General features: G+C 30.5%; 2 protein-coding genes across 2 annotated transcripts in view; one reads left to right on the top strand and one right to left on the bottom strand.

Moving 5' to 3' along the window:
• Positions 1–1,847: 1,847 nt before the first annotated feature.
• On the bottom strand, positions 1,848–10,806 carry sau (Golgi phosphoprotein 3 homolog sauron). The gene is made up of 5 exons (XM_088270783.1): positions 10,478–10,806; positions 10,245–10,392; positions 8,600–8,698; positions 7,683–7,858; positions 1,848–3,451 (listed from the first exon to the last, which is right to left on the bottom strand). Exons 1-5 carry the CDS (start codon positions 10,667–10,669, stop codon positions 3,203–3,205), a joined length of 864 nt encoding a protein of 287 aa, XP_088126909.1. The 5' UTR covers positions 10,670–10,806; the 3' UTR covers positions 1,848–3,202.
• A 1,578-nt stretch (positions 10,807–12,384) lies between these two features.
• Positions 12,385–24,025, top strand: part of bgm (acyl-CoA synthetase bubblegum family member 1) — a 30,936-nt gene continuing 19,295 nt past the window's right edge. Inside the window, exon 1 of the mRNA XM_088270835.1 lies at positions 12,385–12,577. The gene's annotated coding sequence lies outside the window, so the exon portion shown is untranslated. The remainder of the gene's footprint in view (positions 12,578–24,025) is intronic.

Below are 24,025 nucleotides of genomic sequence, written 5' to 3'. Positions count from 1 at the left end.
TTGCCCGAAAAACAAATCAAATACATAATATGTATTGTTAATAATTTAACCTTATCGAACAAGGTTTATCCATATAACAAATATATGCTGCGTCAAGTCTAGAAAATAATCTAAGAGCAATCTTTTAAATCATCATTTTAATTATTTCAAAGCTACTTTGCAAATCTTTTATTTTAACACTTATTTTGAGAATATTGGAACAAAATTATTAATAACAGAAAACCTCGATTTAATATCAACACACAAACTTATATTTATTTACATATTTTTTGTCTAAAAAGCCTATGGCTTTTTTTTATTTGGCTGATTATTTTAATATTTTACATCATGGAAAATAAGGTAGATAGCTAAGGAAAAAAATACTACAAACAAAAATGATTTTATCAAATGCCAACTAGAAAATGGTGCAATATTCAATCCCAATGATTACCTGCTATGACAAGTCATTTTAGATAGTAATAAAATAGGAATTTAGAGGTGCAAGTTAGATATTAAAATTTTTCTTTTGTTTAATATTAAATATGTAAAAATGTGGAGGTAACACAAAGAAATTACTACATACATGGTATAGCTTATTAAAAAAAAAACAATGTTAAAATGAAATTAAAGAGAGAGAAAAATATATAAATTGATAATCGAATTCAAAGTAAGAAAAATTATGTTCATACATAAACTGATGCATGGCTGGTTGTACTTTTTTATAATTATATTAAGATAATCACATTACTATTAAAACATGATTACCTTTATTCTTGCAAAAACTGCCTACAAGTTAATGAAAATATTACATTGATAGTTAATAAATATGTACAACTCTTTGAACCCGGAAAAAAGTAATTAATTTAAAATATCAATCAGCTTTAAATACATACTACATAATATGTATGTATAAGAAAGACACATTTCAGTAACAAATAATTTGTGCTATACAATACAATATACTATTTACACACAGACTTGTGAGTTTACCAAGATAAGAAATAGATGGATATTGTGTGGAAAACGATCAACTTAGATTTTTTTCAAAATATTTTAACATTTTAAAAAATAAAGAATTTTTACATCTGCAGGAAAAAATAAAAACCTTGAAACTTTATTCAAAATATAAACAATACACATAAAAAAAAACAATATTTTATTGGCTAATATAATAATATCCCAAGGTATGAAGTAAACAAAATAGTGAATTTTACAAATATTTTGGTGTTATTTTTCAGGAAGTGAACATATAAATACATATTATATTATGTTTCATAGTCACTTGCTAAAACCTGCCAGTGAAAATTTCTAAAAAAAACATTACTTATCTCTCTTTAATATTTGATGTTATGGATTTACAATTATTTACTTCGTACTTACAGATATAACATGGAGTAAAAATAATGAAAAAAATGTGTGTGCATTACGGAAATAAATAAAAATAAAATAATCATGTTTATAAATAGGATTCCATATTATACTACGAAATAATACAGCCACTCGGAATATAAAATTTAAACATAATATGCGTTCAATAAAGTACCGCAATTAGCTGTTTCGATGGTTCAAGAAATTGGTCAAGGCACAATTTATCAAGAAGTGCATTCAAACCATATTATGGATATTTTAATAGAATTCAATCAATCTCATCTATAATAATGTCGCTCACTCTTTTCAAGAACGTCATAAATAAAAAATCGTCAACTTTCAGTTGTGCATGTTTTCGGAATGCCCAGAAAATGTACTATATCCCAGCAAAAGAGGCATATTTTTAACTTAATATTTACCCGCTACAGGGCAGAAAGTGTTGTTTTTGCATTTTGAAGAAAAGGTATAGTTTAATTATTTTTTTTTAAATATACTAAATATTTTTCAAATGGAGAAAAAACCTTCAGGTTTTACCTAAAAAGATCTGTTGCAAAGTAAATTATCAATAAGTGGCTTGATATTTATTTTTAATACATTGTGTTATATTTTTAAACTTTAAAAACGTTCTCCTGAAAAATCAAGTTTTTTGATTTTTGACATTCTTGAAAGGAGTGAGCGATGTGTCTACATGCTCACTATACACAATTTTATTATCTTCTTGATCCGCTCAAAACAACCATGCAGCGACCACGGAATAACGAGAAACCAATTTGCGTAAAGACGAACCCTTGTTGTTCCGAGGTCGTAATTATTATTTAATAAAAATAATGTGAACTAGTCATAATATAAGTATTGGGTATAGTTGCAAAACCTTCACTAGCCACTGTGGGTATTTTTTTTTTGAGTATCAAAGATAAAACAAGTTAAAGATCAGAAAATAATTCATTTAAGAACATTCTCATTTTACTTCATTCACAGTGCATTAAGTAGTATTTTTTCAAGCAAAATTAGAAATAAAACAATATCCTGATACTACAAAGTTGGTAGTGGAGGTTTCGCATTCACACTCCAAAGAAATGTGTGTGTGTGTATGTATAACATTATGTCAAAAAATTATTGGTTAAGAATGCCAAAAATCATAATTTCATTAGTATTTTACCTATACAATAATACTTTTCTGAAATCAATTTGATAATGTCTGTTAACATATAGGAAAGAAATACACGAGTTTTGGGAACATACAAAATGATCAGAAACATAAAGGACTTCTCCATTACAACTAAATTTCCAATACCGAAAAAATCTTAGAAATTAAATTTCATCACTTTTGCTAAGCGCAAAATAATTAAAAATATTATATTTGCACCTAAATTTACATTGATTATTAATAAATTTACAAAGCTGTTTCAAGCCACTTTTTGATTCCCTCCACTAGGTGTGCAATTACACACAAACCCATGGTGATAGGATATCAAACAGCGCTGGATATTATTTTCTGAAAACTAACACATTTCGCTTCATTCATTCATCAATATTATTTGTAACTTGGAAAACCCCACTCGGCTCTTTTATTTATTTTCAACAAATTGAATTGATACATTTTAATTCGCAATACATATGGCAGGATCAATTCAATAAAAGCGAGATGTTTTATTCGGACTAGGTATTATATACATGGAATCGGAAGATCATATTGAATAACATCGCGCAGGGCTACAACTGAGTCAAGATAACAAGGAATGTCAGGTCAACAGAGGCGAGAGTAGTGGGGGTCCGAGGGAGAAATTAGGACAGAGAGTAGATCATAGCACCGGAGCTCAGGAGGTTACCACCAGCTACTGGCGGCAGCCGGCCGCTATTTGGCGAAGGCGGCAAACACGGCCCACATGACCTCCAGCGAGTTGGGCTTCAGGCTCTCTTGCTCGAAGTCCAGGTCCAGCAGCTCGCGCACGCGCCGCATGGCGAGCTCGTAGTCTTCGTCCGACAGCGGGGCGAAGGCATTCTCCAGCACGTCGGAGGCGTGCGCTAGCAGCAGCAGTGCCGCCGTCCGCCGCTCCATGCGCTGCGGGTCGTTCACCCACCGAGTCAACACCGCCTCCTGGATCTGTGACATATTTTATTAATCAATCCTACATCCTACTTTGTATTAACTGAATACACATATATACATATTAGGTTGATGCAAAAGTAACCTTGTATTTTTTCAAGAAAACAAAAATGATTTTTTTCGCATATATTTTACTAATTTAGTTAATTACATAATTTAAATTATTTTAGTCATTTGACTTTCTTTCACCTTTCTGTCAACTTTTTGATTCCATTTGAATAGAAACATTCGGGTTTTGATGCAAAGAATGTGTCTAGTGCTGTTTTCACCTCCTCCATTGTTTTAAAAATGTTTCCATTTAAATCATTTTGTAAAGATAAAAAAACGCAAAAATCAAAAGGAGCTAAATCAGGAGAGTAAGGTGGGTGCTTTAAAACATCCCAATTTAGCTCCTTTAATTTATGTTGTGTTATAATCGCAGAATGTGGCCGCGCGTTGTCACGATGAAAGACAACACCCTTGCGCTTGATAAGTTCGGGTTGTTTTATAACGAGTGCCGAAATTAATTTTTTAATCTGTTCATAGTATCTTTCAGCATTGATTGTTTGGTTAGGTAGCAATAATTCGACAATAAATAATGGCCTTCATATTCCACCAAACACAAAGCATATTTTTTTATGAAATTCCGCTATACGAGTGGTTAATGGGACTTGTCCTGGCTTGGCCCAGTGTCGCTTCCTTGTTTTATTGTTATACACAACCCATTCTTCATCTGCCATCACTAGCCGAAGCAAAAAGGGTTCAGGCTTTTGTCTCGCAGACAAAGAAACACATGTCGTAACTCGGTCTAACAGATTTGCGGGTGACCATTCGTGCGGGACCCACACGTCGTACTTGGAACCCGTTTCAATTAGAAGTAGATGCTTAACCACCATGGATTGATCAATACTCATTGTCAATGCGATGTCCCTGGTATTTTGACGGGGATCAGCTTCAAGTATGGCTTTCAGTACATCATCATCGGTGGTTGAAGGGCGTCTCGATCTTTCTTCATCAGCTGTTGATAATTCCAAGATCTAAATTTAGCAAACCATCGTTGACTTCTTCGAACATCGAAAGCACCTCTGCCGTACACATATGATTTTGGTTGCCTCAGTCGCATTGTGGCCTTTATCGAATTCAGAAAGTAAAAGTGTCGAATATGCACTCTTTTTTCTAACATTTTAAAAATTCATAAGGGCTCTGTAAAGCACAACCGCTAACGGTAAACTGAAAAAAGTTAGAAGAAACCCTCCTTTATATGATACAACGACAACATTGAGAACATCTGTTAACACGGTTGGTGCAAAAAATATGCCACAGTCTACGTAAAAATATGTTACTTATGCATCAATCTAATATAAATATAGTTGTGGAATAAATTTGTACGCTTTTACTTCATGACATTGTGATGAGGTGGCAATGATTCTCTTGGAAAGAGAATTTTTGTGCAATATACCATAATATTTGATATTTCGAAATTCAAATCGTTAACATATATTAATAAATAAATCAAAATACTTTGTATTGTAGTTTCATTTTTATTTTTATAACGGACCACCGAACGCTTTCGCCTCAGTCTAATTATTGCTGAAATACTAATAAAATAGTTTTAACACATAGAATTAAATTCCACCATTCTATTCTTAAGATCCCTTCATAGGTAAAGGGGTTAAATAATATCAAATAATGAAGCTGGTTTGTAGGTAAATGCCTTCAAACTTAAAGAAACCATATAAAGATGTCCACATGAATATGTACATTATACATTATTGACAGGTATTTAGTGTTAGTTTCAACAAACTGTTTCGTCCATGGTCTCACAGATTACCACTGTCAAATTTTACCTGTTCAATCAATATTTAGGCTACGCGTCTAATGTACGGAATGAGGAGAAAATACATTCACATAGTAGCTTTTTTATATTTTTATATCGGGCATAATTGATTTTGAATTCTCAGATTTTATTATTTACATCAAAACATTTCAATAACCTTCACTGAGCTGTTTTCAATAAAATGAATTTGAAGCAAACTCTACACTTATAACAATTTTGCTAAACTTGCAAAACTCAAAACGGAACATCTGTCAAATTATCGGAGTGTATAACATATTTCACAATAATTGTTTGAATTTACATTTCTTCAAAACATCTGTTGTGTGTGTGTGTTTGCGGGAAGACCGTGTATAATACATACATTATTGATTAACAAGTATAACAATAGCACATTAGGCAAATGGCCCAAAATTATAAGACAGAATTAACACATTCAACCCAGGGTTGGTCACTGGTATTATAGTGTAGAGCTAAGTGTTTAGTATTGCAACATGCCTCCTGTGGAAATAATTAAACATTTCTATTACTATGCAGGAACTAAATATATTACAATGGCCTACAAAGTGTATATGTAGTAGGATAATAAACCAGATATAGTAAATAATCACCAGGTTTGAATGTGTTAATATATATTTAAAATGTAATTATCTCTATTTAACATTACCTAAAATTATCTATTACATATAATTTTTAAAAAAAAAAATTGATTTAAGGTAGAAATATAAAAATATTTCGAAAGATGGAATAAAAAACAGTTTTTTAAACTGTTATAACTTTTTTTCAATGTAATATTAGTGGTTTAGCTAATTACTTCAAACCACATGCCTAAGGAAATTTAATTAGATGCTAGAGTACCCATTTGCGCTCCCAATGGGAGCAAACCTACCTGGTGGGAGCTCGCTTTAATGTTTGTATTATTTATTAATTAAATTTATTCCCAAGAGTTTTCTTTTGTTGGCCAGTAGGGTCAACCTTTTGGACATGAAAGGGTCTACTTTCGTAAACCCAAATGTCTTATCTTTGTTGGCGTGAAAGGTTTAATTTTGTTAACCCACAAGACGTCCTTTCATGTAAGCCAAATATCTAACAGAGAAATTTACAATTTATACTGTCCCGAATTCGAAACAAACTTATTGTTTGACTTTTTTTATAATATAATACGACAATCCAAATCACAGGTGTAACCAGGTATAAACACTGGTAAGCAATAAAAACAAAGACACATATTGATAATAAGCGCTGTCATGGAAGATAAAAACCACCAAGAGGGTTAGCCTTATACTAATATGTATAATGTTGATAAGCTATCTACATACTTATGTGTATAGCAATGACTTTACAGGCGCACATATATTCTAATACACCTGCACTGCTCTAAAACAACTGCTTAAATAAACATATAGTATACTATAAACCGACATGTTTTACATGACAATCTCCATATTGAAAAAACAAAAAATGACACAAGACTTTTTAAAAGGTCAGACAGAATTTTGTACATATATATTTTTAGCATAGAGACATTACATTTGGGTTTTGCTTAATTTTATAATAAATTGATATGATAGAAAAATACTAAACATGGTCATGAACAGTATTCTTCTCATATTGATTAAAAAGTATTGATAATAAGAGAACATATATTTAAAAAAAATTAAATGGACATTGAATTTTTAAGAATCAATAATTTGAATGTTTCCAAAGCTATATTTTGCCGGGCAATATGACATAACTATCTCTTGCTCCCATTTACGCATGTGTGTTTCACACTCTTGTCAATGAAGCGCGGCACATATTCAGATATTCCGATGTCAATGCCGTTTTTTATCAGATATTCTGTACTTTAGAGTCTATTGTTTTTGAAATACAAAACCGTAAATAAAAAAAGGATTATTTTATATGTTATAAATACAACTCACAACTTATGTAAAACTCTCTACATAAGTTGTGATATATGGCTGAAATATCACTAGATGAAATTAAATGAAGAAAAAAACAAACTTACGGAGCAAAATTTAATACCTGACAGCGTATATTTGCTGTTCCTAGTAAAGGTACATAATTGAAATAGATAGATACAAAATTGCACATAGTGATAACACGGAAATGTAATATTTTTTTTAAGAACATAATATTTCTGATTAGCATTTTGATTCAGATTTTTCATATAATTATGGCATTTAGCAGCCTTGAAAAGTTCACCATTTTTCGTACGTGCTATGGAGTTACTCGGTATAAGCTACATCAATACCACGGGTGAAAAACTGCATACTGTAAACTATTTGAGCATCTGTATTTGTTAACAAAAAATCACGATAATAATTTGTGGACGTTTACAATAAATTTATTTAAAACAGCAACTCCCAAACTGAAATTGCTTATTGCAGTCTGTCAACTAAAACTAAATATTACCTTTTTGACGAGTCTGCATTTGATGACGTTGTCTGTAAGTGGGTGTGTGGTCATGTCAAATAATAGGAAATTTTGTTTTTCTGTTGTCAATACACCCTTTTCTACAAGATTTTTGGCAAGTCTCTCCCTAACATTCTTTAATTGGTATCTCAATTTCAAAGGATTCCATGTTTCACCTGCAACAGAATATCCATTTTATAACTCCTTCAAATCATTCGGCGATAAAATTGAAGAATCTTGATAAGAACTTGACTGATAAATATTAAATACATGTGGGTTCATTAATGATTCACTATTATAAATTATGTTTAAACTTTCCTTCCCGGTGATATGTATTTACTACAACTCATCTTTAAAAATGAGAATATTAATATAAAATATAATAGATACGGGCTCAGAATTTTTGTATTTCTCCGTAATATACATATCACATAAAAGTGTTGTAATATAAAGTTATTCATTTTCAGCGACAGAAATAAATAATTTGTGAAAAAATCAGGTATAAAATCACCAATACACAAATGTTTCTCAGTTAATGTCGTTACGTATTTGGTAGCGCCAGTAGCGTTCTTCGCAGCAGTCGTGTAGCTACGCTAGCTATTGGGGCTTCTTGCGATGTATTTTTTTTTTCATTTTTAGATACCTATCAGAGCATTACAAAAAATTTTACATTTCAATTTCAACTATGGTCAATAAAAGCAACATTTAGGAATATTCACATTTTTCCCATTTTTAAATCACATTTTCATATGGTGTACAAAATATATATCACCGTTGCACATGGAAGTTTTTTAGCATCGTAAGGGAAAGGTTAATGAAAGTAAAATGATAATACCATAATACAAGTTGAGTGGTATTCAATTGGTCCAATGGTATAAAAAGAATATGTATCTAAATAAGTATATATCACAACTTACCACTCAAATATTCAATCCAACTCTGAATGGTCTCCGGGGGTTCTGTTTCTTTCATGTGTTTTAACGCTTCATCCAACAGGACATCTCCTGTGGGAGTATCTAAAAACCAGTACCCAATTATTTGAGTTCATAATAGGTACGAGTGGGATGAATACTTAGGTACATTGAGAGGAAGAAATTAATAACGCTTTGAAAATTAAGAGCAATAATGGAGGACTCTGACAATCACTGAATATAATAACTAACATTTCCTGTAATACTACTTCTATACATACAACGTATAATGAAAAGTGTAGCAAAAAAAGTATACGTTATTCTAATGCAGGTTAAATTGAATTTATTTTTAAAAATGAAAACAGTCATTCTAAAAAAGGATAAATGTATTAGCAAAAGATAATAAAAAAAATTGTTATTACATACTACTTTTGTATATATTTTTTTCATAATACTAAATCACAGTTAAATTACGGTATATGTATTATTGAATGCACCTCCACCTTCGCATTGTAGCAGTCAATGCGTTTGGCTACCGTGCTGGAGGTTCCGGGTTTGAATCCCAAGGGAGTCAAAATAAATGTGGACGATTTTCACTCTCATATTTATTTCATATCACCCTGAACTGGTACAAGAAGCGCAGGGCTGATCAACTTCATGCGTTATGGAATTAATGATTAAAATAACACTGGGTTGCTACGATACAGTGCCCTATGCACCATGAAATGCGGATAAGAGTTAAAAGAAAAAAGATATTGAATAATTAAATAAATCACTGTACCAATACTTACATACAAAATTCTAGAACTGTATTTAGGTAATGAAAAACAAAAATCCAATGCTGAGATTGCCAAGACAGCATTACATCTCAAAAAATTACATTTTGTGATAAACTTAAACAAAGGTTTTCATGGTTAAAAATGGAAAAGATTTTTTCATGTTATACTGTGTAATATAACATCCTACTGATGGTTCGCCACGCTCAGAAAGGCCTTCTTTAAAGCTCTGAGGTACAAACATTGCACCACAGCACTATAACGAGACCTCTGTAAGGGTACCTGGAGTGGGTCAGTGGGAGGTAATATGATAGAATAACCTAAAAAAATATATTACGATATTAATGTTTCTATAGGCCCATATGAATCTATTAAAGTAACATTTTATATTTTTAATACTTGCACAGCATTTAAAAAGTTACATTCTCAACCTGTTGTAAAGGTGCAAAATTAAACAAAATGATTTAACATAACTATTATAACCATTTTACTACACCCGCATAAAAAATGTGTAGATTTATTGCATGGATTACATGTACGTTAAGTTACAGTAATTTGTAAAGCCTTGTAAACTGACTTCTATGTTGACAATTCATAGAGTTTGGAAGTTAAGAATGCAATGTGTTTTATGTAGAATAACTCAAATTTTATCAGTAGGTGAACATAAATAACAAAACTTTGACTGTCATAAACACACATAAAAAGAGACTACATGAATCAAAAAGAAATTAAATAAATTATGGTAAAATTCATATTAACACACTAAAATAGACCTAATAGTATGTGCAATAAAACTTAACAGGAGATGATTATAAGAAATGCACAAATTCATTACCTGATCTGACAAGATTGTAAGAAAATTTCAAATTCATTACCTGATCTGACAATCAGTTTCCTCGAGAGCAATCCTTTTCTTCTCATACCAGCTCTTTCCAATTCTATGCGGCCTCGCAGCCCTAACTCAATGAGAATACAGCCACGAAGACCACTGGATATACAGTCATTCCAGAATGACGTATAACCCTACGTAGATAAACATTCAAATTAAAATTCGACATACGACAGATACAAGTTGCAATATAACCGATGCCCACAAACGATACGATACCTCTTTTTCTTTTAATCCAAGAAGCAACACTTCCTCCATGAGAGTGAGTCGAGTTTCCTTGGAATCTCCATCTTCAGATTGGGAATTGCGGTCGTTCTTTTTATCGTCCGCATCCTGGTTTTCTTTCGTCACACCTTCGGAACTCTCTTTTAAAACATTCCTACGCTGTACTAAGCCGTCAGAACGATTCATTTTCCGTCAATAAAATTCAGAATCGACACACTATGATTAAATTGGAAAAATATACATGGAAATAATTCGAGATTATCAAATTATCAACACCATGGAATTGTTGACGTTTACTATCCGACATGAAAGCTAAAAAACATGGCCGCGGTGGCTCTTCATTTCTCAGCTGGAATTACGTCGGTAAAACAGATCTCTATTATTTTTTAAACTACAAATAGTAGGTATATGTTTTGTAAATCAATCTACAATCCTACTACGACGGTACTATTTTCTCATGAAAATATTTGGTAAAATACAAGGTGTAATAAATATAGATAGATTTCTACCTCGATGGTACTATTTTTATTGTTTTTGTTATGATTTATATACCTTGTATTTTGTATCAAATTCTTATTTGACAATGTATATGTATTATTTTAAAATACCCAAGCTTATGTGGCGGTGTATATTGCCATCTTTACCAATTTTCGGAAAGTTACTTAGTACTACTGCCTTCTACAAGATGATACAGTTCCTAACTTGGTAGGTAATTAGATATCTATTTTCCTACCTAGGTAAGCGGCGATACATGTCGCTCACTCCTTTCAAGAACGTCATAAATCAAAAAACTAGATTTTTCAGGAGAACGTTTTTAAAGTTTAAAAATATAATACAATGTATTAAAAATAAATATCAACCAATTATTGAAGTTTTTACTGCGCAACAGATCTTTTTAGGCAGAACCTGAAGGTTTTTTTTTCCATTTGAATAATATTTAGTATATTTGAAAAAGTAATTAAACAATACCTTTTCTTCAAAATGCAAAAACAACACTTTCTGCCCTGTAGCGGATAAATATGAAGTTAAAAATATGCCGCTTTTGCTGGGATATAGTACATTTTCTGGGCATTCCGAAAACATGCACAACTGAAAATTGACGATTTTTGATTTATGACGTTCTTGAAAGGAGTGAGCGATGTGTAATTTGAATAGGAGGTGTTCTAAATTTTTCAAACTCATAAATGTTTCACCATTAATTTGGATCTAACTTGCCAGTGACCGCAATAACTTCAACCAGATTTAGGAATAGTCAAGAGTTGTGGTCATTTTCGGCTAGGTCAAGTTTTATCCAGGTTTGATCCAGGGTTCTGCATACTAACATTTTCCATTTCCTATTCACTCGGATCTCGAATTAGTTTCACATTTATGCGATAAAGATTTTTTTATACGTCCGCGATTTAAATATAATAAATTAACTATATATTTATGATTTAAATCAGTACCTTTAAAGTATATAGACGCCTTGTGCCAAATTGAACTAAATGGATCGAATCTAAAAACGCTGACTCCACGGTCTGCGACACTAACCATAAAAATCATTATTACTTATATTTCATTGCATCTTCAATGACTTAGAAATCACAAATATTCTTTCTGTATTTTTTGTTGTTTTTGTTCGGGTAAATATTATCATTCTTTTGAAAATCAAATTTAAGTATATGAATGTAAACTTATTCCATTAAAGTGTCTTCAAATCAATTTATTGTAATATACTTACTGGATAAAAAAAAACAATATTGTATTTTTATTAATAAAGTTATCAGTTTTTTAATACCTTGTTAGAGTACCAGTTCTTCTTTTATCGGAACTGCTGACTTGACAAAAGTAGCCAAAATTCTAAAAACACGTCTGCTGTCATATGCATCGAAGCCTCTGAAGCAAAATTCTTCGTTGGCATTATTGTAATAATAATCACTCGAGAGTGGATAGTGGATTGAGTTTACCGGACACAAACTGCTCGAACTAGTTGATTTTACAACACCGGTCGGTGTGGTCGTCTCGCGCCTTCTTTTTCAAATTTGTCTGTATTCGTTTCGGGAAAACAATTTCCAAGTTTATGTCAGAAAAGGTGAACTGAACTAACATAATACGGTAAGGAATTTTTATAATAACCATATTATTTACAAATATAATAAAAATAAAACTTCGTTTACAAAACATTATTTTTGTTATTGTTTACAAATTTAACAAATGGGTTAATAATTTTTCAGTACATGAATTAAGATTTTAATATTAATTATACATGAATCAAGAATGCAGATAATATAATTTAAATACTTTTAAGAGTGTTCCACATGTATACCACTTGTGTTATGTGAATCTGGCATTGACATATAAATATTTATTTTGGTACTGTATTAGAATTTAAACATGATGCACTATAGTGCATGAGATTGAGTTGCAGGAAATCAATTTACGTTTATTTATTATCACATACAGTTGCTATATTATTCATTTGTCTGGTTAGTTGAAGATTCAAGAATGATAATTATTTGTAAATATGTGTATAGCTGTGTCTCAAGAATTCCTTAAACAGCTTCGAGCTACTAAATATTGATCATGCGGATGGTAAAATAAAAGTTAGGCTTCTAACTGTAACGTGGTTTGTAAATTGCAACGTATAGAAACTCGGTTCGAAAAGCATCCGTAAAAATTAATGCATATTTAGATTATTTTATTAGGTACTCTGCTATATCAGTACTTTTGATTTTCTCTTATATTTTTTTTTGGTATCCCAAATAAAGCTTAAGTAGAATTGTTTATTTATTCAAGTATAATTTCATCCATTTGAGAAGTCTATGAAATAATAAGAACACATAGTTACGAATTAATAATCAAATGGAAAATAGCAACAATATTTTGTACACGAGGGGGTAGTAATGATTGCTGTAGTTGTCGTAATTTTCCCTCATTTCATTGATAAAATCACATACATATGTATTATATATCACGGACTATGTAAAGTTAGAAAAAAATATTCCACAAAAATAATCGTTCCATTTCGGAGAAAACTAAGCAATTTTTATTCGAAGAAAACACACACACACACTATATAAACAACACAGTATGTGCTTGTTATATCAACTCTGATGCTGAAGTGTGGCTGGATCCAATTGTGATCACTCGGAACATATCTTAAAGCGCATCATAGCTGTTTTTTTGGAATGAAACCAATAAGCTAAATATGTGCCAAGTGCATCTCATTCACTAAATCTGATTGGCTGAAGAGTTGTTGACTTCTGTCGAGAAGTTCTTCGTTTCTTCTCTACAGCACATTGACTCTAAACCCCCTTTTCACCCTCGACCAGCCGGTGGATTTTTTAAAATTTCGGTAACAACAAATAAAGCACATTTAAATCCCTCTCTGATACAAGACATGTTAGAAGAGAAGCAAACAAAATTGCACGTGCAAGAGATCAAATTTGTTACTATATTTAATTTTTGGAATGAGATTTTTCAAAACACGTAAAGTACATCATATGTTATGTATTATATTATATATATATATATATATATATATATATATATATATATATATATATATATATATATATATATATATATATATATATATATATATATATATATATATATATATATATATATATATATATATATATATATATGTATATATATATATATATATATATATATATATATATATATATATATATATATATATATATATATATATATATATATATATATATATATATATATATATATATATATATACATATATATATATATTTATATATATATATATATAATATTTATATATAATATATATATATATATATATATATATATATATATATATATATATATATATATATATATTTATATATTTATATATATATATATATATATATATATATATTTATATATTTATATATATATATATATATATATATATATATATATATATATATATATATATATATATATATATATATATATATATATATATATATATATATATATATATATATATATATATATATACATATATAAATATATGTATATATATATATATATATATATATATATATATATATATATATGTATATATATTTATGTATATGTACTTTGATATTACGTAGGTATTGCTAGCAATAACCTTTTTAACCCCTGTTCTTATACTCACAACTCAGATTATTTTGAGAATGTATATCAGTTGTACACACTTATTATTTAATATTGCATATATAGTAGTATTATTCTATTCATACTTGAAAAAAATGTAAGTAATATCAAGTTGACCCAAGACAAATACAAGAATTCTTCCCTCGTCAAGAAGCCTTCATGTAGTATTTCTTCTTAATTGTGGGTTAACTGCTCTATTTTAATCAAATATATAAAAGTTAATATTGAGTATTATTTTTGTACTTTTCTCAAATAACGTTTAGAAATTTTACACTTTTCCTTGTGTTCCTTATTCTGTCCCGTAGACTCTTGCCTATATGCATCTTAGAGTCTTCATTTCTGATAGGTACTCTAGCGCGTTTTTTGGGACTGCGGTGTCCGCTCTGCATTCGATTCCATATATCATGATGGACAACTTAGTATACTGTAATCGGTATTTGATTTTAATATATAAAGTATAGAAATATTGTTGATTGATGTAAACTTGATATGGTCAAAATGTTAAATTTAAAAAAAATGTTATCCTAATAATAATATAATAAACGATAAAAAACACCATCTAACATGATAAGGGTAGGTACAACACGCAGTAAGATAATGTAAATAACGGATATTTGACAACGAGTGGACTTTGCCAACAACTTTAGAAAATATCATGAGATAATAATATTAAATTATAATCTCTATCGGCTTACAGAGTTAAAGTCATGTCGGGATCAAAAATATTCAAAGAGTTAAATTTTTATTCAAAATACTGATTGTACTATCGTTTCGTGGAACGTGGAAAGTGTAATAAATGACTCAAACATATATTTTTTTAAATACACATCACATCGTGGCCAGATGATACGTGTTTTTAAGATTGTAATAATTCGAATGACAGTTTGACCTCTTGTTTTAGATATTGAGAGGTTATCTGAATGATAATTATTTAAAATTATTAATATCTGTCGCTCGTGCCCAGTAACCATGGCATAAAAAACCCCCGTATCACTAAAAGATTAAAGAAAAACATAAATATTACTATGTTTTGGCTACTGCTAGTTTTTTTCACATAAAAAAAGTAATTGACATGTATTCACAAATCATGTAAAAATTTGGCTGTTCAAAAACTTTAAACAAAAAATATACACTGGATAGCTCTTCACACCCTGTATCCTTCCCTCATCCATCATCATTAAAAATCATGGTTATGTTTTGAGTACTGCTAATTTACTAGAGCAGGGTTTCCAAAACATTTTCTGCGATGGAATACTTCGCAAATCCAGAAGTTTAAACGGAACACTTGGTTTATTTTTTCATGTTTGGTAATTCCCATTTTCCTATTTTATTATATCTATACTTTAGTTTGTAATACATATAGATTAAAATCATTCCGAATTTTTGCGGAACACCTATTCAAGCAGAACACAGTTTGGGAAACCCGGTAATGGAGGATATAATTTAAAGGTTGCAAGAACTTTGATGTACATCCATATATAACAAATGTTTTTATTTTTATTTGATATTATGTGACTTTTCTAAAGCGTTATTTTTAATGAGCATAATTCATGATACAAATATTTTTAACACTACTCTTTCTAGTCTCTAGTGCAGTACATAATACCAAGGATAGTAAAGGGTCCGCCATCTAAAGTTTTTTTTTTTTAACTAGTGCTTATTTCGTGAATGGTAACACTTAGCTCATGTCTGATTTGACAGATAATTAGTTTTATCCTTCCGCTGAGCGAATATGGTTGTGTATACGCTTGAACAACGCTGGGAAATATTGCGACATTACTTTGAAAATCATGGTAATGTTGCAGAATGTGTGCGAAAATTGCGTACGGTTTTTGGAAGAAGAGAAGCACCGTCAGCTCCGTATGTTCGTTATCTTGTGAAAAAAGTGAAAGAAACTGGCATCCTCATCGATAAACCAAAGCGTGAAAAGCCAAAAACAGTGCGTACACCCGAGAATATCGATGTTGTGGCAGAAAGTGTGCGTGAAGCGCCATCAACATCAATTCACCGTCGTTCTCAACAATTGAACATTTCGGAGACATCATTGAGACGAATTTTGCATAAAGACCTTGGTATGACGCCATACAAAGTCCAATTGGTTCAGGAGTTGAAGCCAACTGACCATCCAATGCGTTTTCGCTTCGCTGAGTGGGCCTGCGATCGACTTACAGAAGATGCCGATTTTGCCAAAAAAATCATCTTTTCGGATGAAGCTCATTTTGATCTTGGCGGGTATGTAAACAAGCAAAATTGTCGTATTTGGGGCACAGAAAACCCGCACGCATACATTGAAAAGCCGGTACACCCAAAACGAGTCACTGTTTGGTGCGGATTTTGGTCCAGAGGCATAATTGGGCCATTTTTCTTTGAAAATGAGCAAGGAGTGGCCGTTACAGTCAATGGCGATCGTTATCGGGCCATGTTGAACGGATTTTTGTTCACAAAAATTGAAGAGGAGGATATTGGCAACATTTGGTTTCAACAGGACGGCGCTACGTGCCACACAGCCGAAGCTACACTCGATGTTTTGCGCCCTTTTTTCAAAAAAAAAAAGTTATTTGGCGGACCCTTTATAATCACATATATTTATTGTTATAAAACATACTTATCTTAGGCACTGTCGAATGAAGGAAGTATGTTTTAAAAAAAATATATAATTATGTGAAATTCCACTTGAATATGTAAATAAATTGAATATCCTACGTAATAATGCACCTTTGCACGTAGCAGGGATAACGAACCTTTTTGAGCCAATTATTTTTTTCAATATTATATGTCGCGTGCCACATATCCATGGAAATAAAAATGCAATAATGTTTGTGTAACAGATTTTTATTATAAACAAAGCATTTATACACCACAAATTAATTAGGTACTTATTAAAACCCTTAAAACTTCATTATAAGTGCGATTTTTGTTATTGGATGCCAGATGCCATTTTTTTAAATATCGGGTTCACACCTGATAGCTTTTAATAGAAAACAAGCAGCAGTACTTTCGTCTGTAAGTCTACTTATCACGCCGTTTGCGAAATTATTGATGAACGAAGAAAATAGATAATACTATTTAAATATGTTTTGAATTTATTATACTATTTCTAAAAAAATTTTTTTTTTGTATAATCACTTTTTTCTCTTAATTCGCGCCATGCAAATCGTCTCGCGTGCCACCTATGGCACGCGTACCATAGGTACGCCATCCCTGGCATATAGCGTCCACTTCCCATCGTTCGTCACGAAGAATCGAAGTTCATGATATGACATAATAAGCATCATTAGAAGATAATACATAATATTTATTAAATATATTATTAATGTTTTTATTTATTGAATTATATCAAATTGTATACATTATAAATATATTTTTAATTTATACCTAAATAAAATAATGTACTACGTACGTAATATTTTTTTGTAAAGTCATTATTCTTTTGCAAAAAAGGTTTTTCAGTTATAAATTGAAGTTAAAAGTATTCCTAGTGTTTAAATGTTGTACATAATAATAATAATAAATAAAACCCTTATCCGCACCCCAATGGTGCATAGGGCACTGCTTCATATAAACGCAGTGTTATCTTGATCGTTTACACATGAAGGAAAGGTGATCAGCCCTCCGTTTCAGGTACCAGTCCAGGGTAATATTGAATAAATATTACAGTGAAAAAATCAGTAATATTTATTTGACCCCACCTGGGAATCGAACCCGGGACCTCCAGAACGGTAGCCGAGCGTGCTGACCATTACACTACGGAGGCGGACGTATGTTGAATTTGTACGTTGTAAATGTTGTACATACGAACTTTAAATTGGTTTATATTTTAGTATTGAAAATAATTAAAGATAACAATATTTCACAAACAAATTCACGAAATTATAACATATTATCTATTTGAAAAAATATGTAGCAAATAAAATAAATGTAAACATATATATAAGGTCAAATTAAATACTCGTATAAGTGATTTTTCACATTAATGTTTCTTCTTCTTCTGACCCTTATCCACACTCAATGGTGCATAGGGCACTGCATCGTATCGATGCAGTGTTATTTTGATCATTACTTACATTAAGGCAAGATGATCACTCCTGGACTTCAGGGACCAGTCCAGGGTAACATTAAATAAATATTAATGATTTTTTTACACTTTAATATTTATTTTATATTATCCTTAACTGGTATCTGAAGCGCAGGGCTGATCACATTTCCTTCATGTATTCAACGGTCATGATAACACTGCTAATATATAGTGCCCTAGTACCATTGGCTGTGCATATGGGTTGGAAAAAGTGCGATCCTATTTATTTTCCTTGAGGAGACTACTCAACTTACGTATGTAAACCTGAGTACCTTAGCCATTTGAATTACTCTCCTCTTTCTTTTTATCGTATCGAATATATTCCTCGAATCCAACAATCTAGAGTGTATGACTGATTGTCTTGTCTTAACAGAATTATCGATTAAGTTAAGTTAAACACCATATCGATCTGTTGCGGTGTTCTATGCATCAAATTGGGTGCGGCCAGGGGTCAGAAGAATGGCGTACCCAACGCACCACAGATCTATGATCAATGTTGACCTATTCACCAACCAAGTATGTGAAAAACCTTCGTATGTTTTTAAAAACAAAATTGGTCAATATTTTACCACTGATTTACAATTTATTATAACATTACGCACCAAAGAGATAAATCCTCACATTTTTTCCTTCTTGTTCAAAGTCCTGTGTATGTTATATTTGTATCATGAATCGCAGGCATGGACATAAAAAAATAATATTGCCTACGACATTTAACTATTTGATTACAAATCGTCGCACTTAACTTCATTCTGAATAAATATCCAATAAAAAAATGTCTATTTGTGGGTAATTTTTCAATTTAATTTTATTGATTTAGACATCAATTATTATAAAATGGTTAATCCTAACGAAGCTTTATCATCAAAGACTTTTCTGAGTTTTTGTATAATAAATCGCCCAGGAATTTTCTCATTACTAATTAGAAAAAAATCATCAGTTTTTCCTTACCCAAAGAACGATAGATCTGATGGGCAATTCTCTAAACTTATTCATACACATTTCCATATTTTGCAAGGTATCAGTTGTGTAATAGTTTTAACTATAAAATAAACTAAATCTTCAAGAGATTTTGTAGTGGGAAATTTAGTTCCCATTTTAAACGTATTCAAAATCATGTGTTTAAACACTTGATTTAAACATGCCAACCATTAGGGTGCTTAAACATATATTCTTTGTTTGCCCAATAAATGACCAAATGCCGAATTTTTTTAAATCTCTGGCTCCGTTTATTCCCCTCCCTACAGATATCCATCTCATCCTGGCGAGCAGGAACCCAATTTTGTACAGACTGTTAGTTGTTTTTCTGAAATTAAATGCAATAAATTTATAGTTTATCTTTATAATTTATAGTCTCATATTTTATAATTAAGAATTCAATTAACTTGACATTGGCAAATGTATTGTATTACATGTGCAACGCCATTCCATATTTAAAAAAAAAACCATTAGGGTGAATAGCAGTATTTGTCACAAAATGTACTATAAACCCATACGATTACAACCTTAGACTTTTTGAGGAAGTATGGGAGTCAATTTCGGAACAGTGAACTCTCTTTATCGAAAATAGTCGATTAATTCTATAATTAAAATCTTTTTCTCGGATATTAAGGGCACAATTGGTATATTGTTGTACAGTGTAGATTAGATACATTTTGCATTTACCTTTATTCAGTAAAATAAATACAATTTACCATAAATACTTTTTCACAAAACGTTTAAAAATAAGAAAGTATAATAAAATTTATCCACTGTAATCGACCACCAGACCTAAATATAAAGTTATCTACACTGTGCATCTTTCCATTTTAATCCCATCCCTGGACTTGGCTCGTAATGGTGAAAATATTTTTTAATTTTTTTTATAATGTGTTATGGATTTAAAAATCTTACATATCATATGTAAAGCACGTAATCACAAATAAAAATTATGCTAAAATAACACTTTATAAACACTCAAATCAAAGTTTTAAATACTGTATTGCATTTATTATGTATTATATTTAAATCATATTTTTCCTGGACGTAAAGATCAATTAATACAAAATTAATACGTATATAAATTTCTTGTAATATGTAAAACGGGTTTGAATCTTCATGTCACATTTGCAAATTCGTTATGCAACTGGTAATCTCAGTTGCTGTTTCTAAATCAGTCGATTCTTATGTACAATAATAGTATTTTTATATTTTTTATATCTGCGAAAAAAACGAACAACGTAGTTACTGAAGGAATTATGTACTGTAATCGTGTCCGTTTTCCGGACTATTGAATAATGACCATAGTGTCCAAAGCGAATAAAGACATCGGATAATTATGTATAGTGCCGCAAAGATGAGTAGACGAGAAAGTTCCAAGTTGTGCTCCATTTGATGTTCTACGGAGCTAACGGGGACAACAGCCTCTTTTGTAGGTCAAAATGCTTTCTCAGTTCTTAGGCATGAAAGCATTTTTTGTTGTTGTTTTTATTATGTTTTATTAACTGTGTGTACATTACTACCAAAATATGTCGGTGTTCAATTGTTTAGCACAGAGAATTTTACGAATGTTACATGCACTAAAAATAACTATTGCATTTTAGGAATTGGAGTTTATTTACGTGATTTAAGATTTGTACTGATATTTCTTGAAGAATCTGTATTTTATATTATAATATAACTACATATGTATATCGTTTATTCCACTTTTATTTTATTTGACCTATGACCGGGTTTCGTCGTTACCGATATCTGACCAGTCTGGTGATGTCGATAACGATGAAACCCGGTCACTGGTGAAATAAAATAAAAGTGTAAAAATCTTTATAATTGTTGTTCAATTTAATTAATTTACGTGAGTAAAAATAGCGAATCTAACAATAGGGCTTTGTTTTTTCATTTATTATTTTATTTTCATTATATACTTTAGAAACCGTTAAAACAAAATTATATTGTTCTGCGCCCCAAAATACAAACTTTCGTTTTTTTTAAAACTATTTTCATGTAACAAAAAATACTAAGTCCAGATTCATTCTTTATCTTAATAATGAAAAACGAAATTTATTTTAATTTCTTCGAGTTGTTTAAAAATTTAGTTTGCGTTTCTTAAACACAAACCATATATATATTTTTTAATGTTTCTTTATATTTATATATGTTAAAAACATTTTAAATTCATATCCGCTCCCTATGTTGAATATGTGGAAGTAACAAACTGCCACCAACCTCTTCTCTCGGCCGCCAACTAGCATTTGCATCTTCACAAGTCTGGTCCGCGTCCCGAAGTTCAGGCGAGAACTGCTGACAAATTGTCAGCAGTTCTCGCCTGAACCCCACCCTCGCCACCCAAGAGGTCCACTAGCTCTTGGGTGGCGGAATACTGATGAACTTGTATAAGAAGCAAGCCTGATTAAGGCTCTCGAGCGGCATGCGAAGTACATTAAAACGTTAAAATTTGCTGAAGTAATTTTTTTTATTAGAAAATCAGGAATTTATTTATTAATGTAATGGTTTAATGAAATTATTGAATATTAATACGATCAAAATTATACTACCCGTATTTTATTGAATTGTAAGACAACAATGGTTACCATATTTTTAAGTCAATTCTCAAAATTTAAAAAAAAGCATCGGTCTACTATTCATGCCAGAAAGTGCGTTGATAAAATTTATTTATTTAATCTCCGTCAGTGGATCTGCAAGTGTTGTCAATGGTCGTTCATCTCCAAAACATAACGTTTAAACCTGTTTTCGAATGCGGCCTTCATTAATTTCATAGCTTTTTACAAGGCGTTTGATACAATTTCGTTTTTTTTACATATTAAGTACTAATAATATTTTATTACTATTTAATACGTACCTAATTATATTTTAAATAATGAATGCGTAAGAATTAATTTTAAATATTTATGCCAGTAAAAATCTTATTTATTTCATCATATTCATACATAATTACAAGTTACAATTTAAGTTACAATAAAGTTACCCCCTCTAAGTTTTCTCTTACCGAGGGCGAAAAATATAAAATGTTGCTAGTTATTTTTTTTAAAACATGCATCAGTCTACTTCAGCGAACTCAGTAATTACTATCTAATCTTTGTAACTTTTTATATCGTCTTTATAACTGGTACCTTGCTGAGAAAATAATTATTTTTACCTATTTCTGATTTCACCCAAATAATATGCTACCTATGTAAAAACTTATCAAGTAGGCAATTAAATGTATTTTTCTTGTCTTTGGCCTATCTCTTCCTAATCCCATCAGAAATACATTAACTAGGGCATACTATATATCTCAAATTACACAAGAGATAAACAAAATAAAAAGGTTGTGTTACAAAACAAATATTTTTCGTATATATTTTCGCTATAATTACTTTCGACAAATTGTCGCAAAACGCAAGAATTCGAAAACATTTAATATTCTTCCTTTTTTGGGACTAATTTTTCTCTTTCCACTTATCTAATTCATGCGCCTGTTTATTTTCTTGCATATCTCTGGCTTATGGTGGATTGTGAAAAAAGAAATAATAATAATAAATTAAACATAGATTAAGCTGTTATTATTATGCAAAAACGATCCAAGATGTATATTATGTGATAATATTAAGCGGATTACTAATAATCTTATTTGAGTAATTCCGAAATGATCTTTATTGTGTTAATCTTGGTATGTGCAAAATGGGATTCCACTATCGACGAAGTGACTAGCGAATGAATGAAAATGGTAAAGAGGGGGGATTTATCTTACTTATTTATTAATCATACATTTAAAAAATATTTTAAGATACACGTAATAACTTATAACATAAACAATAAATCCACATGTAAATAAAATAAAATAAATAATGCATTTTGAATATAACGAATTTTAAACCCTATTCATCTACAAATTCATTTTATAGTTTTGGGATCCGAAAGAAATTAATAAAACAATTCATAAATTAAAGTTGAAACTTACAAATTTTATAATCAGTGTTGTCAGTGAGAAAATCAGCCAACTAATTCTGATGATGCTAATAGTTTGACAACATTTGGATATAATCTACCATCCTGACCCTATACAGTAATTAATGCTAGAATAATGAAAAGTATATGTCGGATTAATCCTTTTCCATTTGAAACTTCAAATAAGCAAACCAATGTATTTTTCAAGAACAATTTATATATATAATACATATTTACCAATAGCGTAACATTACATTTCTAAAATTTCTCCTATTGCATGCATAGTTTAATCAAACGTTGACACAATGCTAGCAAAAGTCATATTACAGTAGGTACCTTAGAAAATATGCTAATTATTGAATAATAATACAATGCACCTGTAAAATATCGCA

Source organism: Brachycentrus maculatus, unplaced genomic scaffold, assembly GCF_059751285.1.
Source record: "Brachycentrus maculatus isolate JH-2025_06_01 unplaced genomic scaffold, ASM5975128v1 h1tg000396l, whole genome shotgun sequence".
In the NCBI taxonomy this organism is placed as follows: domain Eukaryota; kingdom Metazoa; phylum Arthropoda; class Insecta; order Trichoptera; family Brachycentridae; genus Brachycentrus; species Brachycentrus maculatus.
The sequence above is the reverse complement of the archived record's forward strand: the minus strand, read 5'-3'. Positions and strand labels throughout refer to the sequence as shown.